General features: G+C 49.4%; 1 gene segment (V, D, J or C); it reads left to right on the top strand.

The window, feature by feature from the left end:
• Positions 1 to 2,040: 2,040 nt before the first annotated feature.
• On the top strand, positions 2,041 to 2,542 carry LOC137157444 (immunoglobulin lambda variable 9-49-like; the record flags this gene model as incomplete). The annotated part of the segment is given in 2 exon segments: positions 2,041 to 2,086; positions 2,236 to 2,542. Coding segments are annotated over 2 exon segments (353 nt in total), but the record flags the coding sequence as incomplete, so codon positions are not given.
• Positions 2,543 to 2,615: the final 73 nt, after the last annotated feature.

The following is a 2,615-nucleotide window of genomic DNA, read 5'->3' as shown; positions in this document are numbered from 1 at the left end:
GTGTAAATGAGGGTGCTAACGTGTAACTCACAGTGATACATTCAGATGGGGAACTAAGACCAAAACCTCCATTCTCCCAGACGCGTGGTCTGCAGATCACAAAAAGCTGGACGTTGTAGTCAGGAAATTAAGCACTGTGCAAAGCCCTGGCTAGAGATCAGAAAATGATCGGGAACTTGCAAAAATCCATGTTATCTGTGAAATACAGGCTTAGTTAGCACATGATAATAGCACCCAGGCTTCTGAGGGCATCTGTAAATTGGGAAAGGAAGGAGCTTCACAAAGAGCCATCTGGATGTCACTATCACTGGAGTAGTACCCAGAATGACCCTGTCATACAAGAGGCTGCGAGTTTCCCTTCAGTATCGTGCAGGAAACTAGAAAGTGATGTTGTGAACTGGCTACAAGGCTCTACTTCCGTTAAGACATTTCTCCCGTGGTTAGAATTTGTAGTAACAGAAATGCGTGGACTGCCCCTCCATTCTATCCCCCAGGGAAAGCTGTCAGAAAACATACCAGCTATTCACTGGAGCACTAGCTGTCATCTGTGCTGCTCAATTCCCTTCACTGTTCGGAGAACAGCCGTCTGTTCTACGGGTTGCCATAGAACAGGACACGGGTATCTCCCATCTACCCAAACCACAAGAGAACTGTGCCAGTTGAACGCTATAGTCTTAGACCCCTGGTCAATTTGCTAGGAGTGCACGGAGCAGGCGGGATGCTGCTATGTTTGTTTTGGGGTTAAGTTTTGGGAGATTTTATGGGGCCATATTGATCCCATCCCGAGAGGATTTCTAGCCTCATGAAAGTGATAATGATAGAAGATGACCCTGATTCCCAGAAGGGACAGTGATGGAATTAAACCTCCCCTTTTGTGCACTTCCATGTGCAGCTCACTGCAGATCCTCTAAGCAGACGTCACTTATATCGAAAGGCCTATTTCCCTGAGTAATGGCTGGTAGCCAGGGTCATCGCAGTAGTTTTATTTCATCCACAAGCCCCTGGGGATTCATCTGGGCTCCTGGAGATGAAGCAGCTAGTAACATTGAAGGCTCCTAGTCAGATCTCAGGGGCAGGGTCTGTCTGTTTACTCTGTTTGTAATACAATTAAATAAATAAATAGGAATAATGCTGATAGTACTTTGTGGGCTGGAAGGAGGCCCAGCTGCACACAGGCATCCAATCACCCATCCTGTAGGATACTTTCCTCCCAGGACTTGCCCATTGCCCAGTGATGCTGTCCTTGGGGCCTTTGGCAGAGTCCTGTGCACACAATGGCCAAGTCCAGCCCTGGTGCCAGCCCTCTGAAATCTATGGCATTAGCCAGGGATTAATTTAGCCCTTTCGTCAGGAAATCCCTTTGCCTCTCCTTGACAGCACTGTTGTGTCAGCTCCAGCTGGTTGATTTTATTGGGCTTTGAGCCTGTGAAAATGCAGGTTAAATGAGCTTCCCTGAAAATGCAAACCCTGGGCGTGACCCTGCACAACTGCAGCTGGTGGGAGTTTTGCCTTTGAATTCAACAGGAGCCGAGTTGGGCTGAGTTCCTCTGGTTTATACTCCTGTCTGGACATAAAGACAATCTACTCTGAATTCCTGGTTGTGACCACTATGTGCAGTGAGACTGGTCATTTCGGAAAGAGAAGGAGAGGGCATTACCTGAAGCAAAGTGTGCTCTGTACACGATCTCGCTGTGGGGGAGGGGGCCTTTCACAGTACAAGTTGGGGACTGGGATGGAATTTGCCACTGGAGCTGGCCAAGCAATATCACAGGAGAACAGTAATCCTGTACCTTATCATGGCCCTGTATGTCTCTCATCTCTGTCATATCTGAGCACTCCTGGTTCACACCACAGGAGCTCCCCTTTAACAGTCTCCGGTTTCTCTCCCCAGCAGGGAGGTGCTGCCGGCAGCAGCCAGTGAGCAGGGAACAGATTTGCATGCAGGGGCCGTTCTCCAGCTCTGGGGGTTTAAGAGAGAATCGGCGGGTTCCAGCCACAGACCCGTTTCCCCAGGAGGCTGAACTCATCTGCATCCCCACCATGGCCTGGGCCCCTCTGCTCCTCATGCTGCTCATCTACTGCTCCGGTACAGTGATGAGGGTTTAACACACGCTTTGCTTTAGATAGCACTTTTTTTTTCTGTTTCCCTCACTAACTTCTAGTTTCTCGCTCCTTGATTCTGTTTCAGCATTCAGTCAAAATATGATAATCAATTAATTCCTGTCCTTGTTCCAGGTGCCAACTCGCAGCCCACGCTGACTCAGCCGCCTTCGGACTCAGTGTCCTTGGGAAACACCGTGAAACTCTCCTGCACTCTGAGCAGTCAGCACAGTAGCTACAATGTTGGATGGTACCAACAGAGAGATGGCCAGGCCCCTCGATTTCTTTGGTATAGTTCTGGCACCAAAGGAGATGGGGTCCCAGATCGATTCACCATTTCCAGTTCCGGTGCCATTCGCTATTTAACCATCGCCAATGTCCAGCCAGAGGATGAGGCCACCTATTACTGTGGTGCAGATTATGGCAGCGGTAGCAGCTACGGGTAACTCACCATGACGCAGTCAGATGGGGAACAGAGACAAAAACTTCCCCTCACCCAGGCTATGCACAGCTGG

Source organism: Emydura macquarii, unplaced genomic scaffold (assembly GCF_026122565.2).
Source record: "Emydura macquarii macquarii isolate MOO-44397 ecotype Brisbane River unplaced genomic scaffold, CSIRO-AGI_Emac_v2 contig_1521, whole genome shotgun sequence".
Taxonomy (NCBI): Eukaryota; Metazoa; Chordata; order Testudines; family Chelidae; genus Emydura; species Emydura macquarii.
This window is presented reverse-complemented; position numbering and strand designations above follow the sequence as displayed.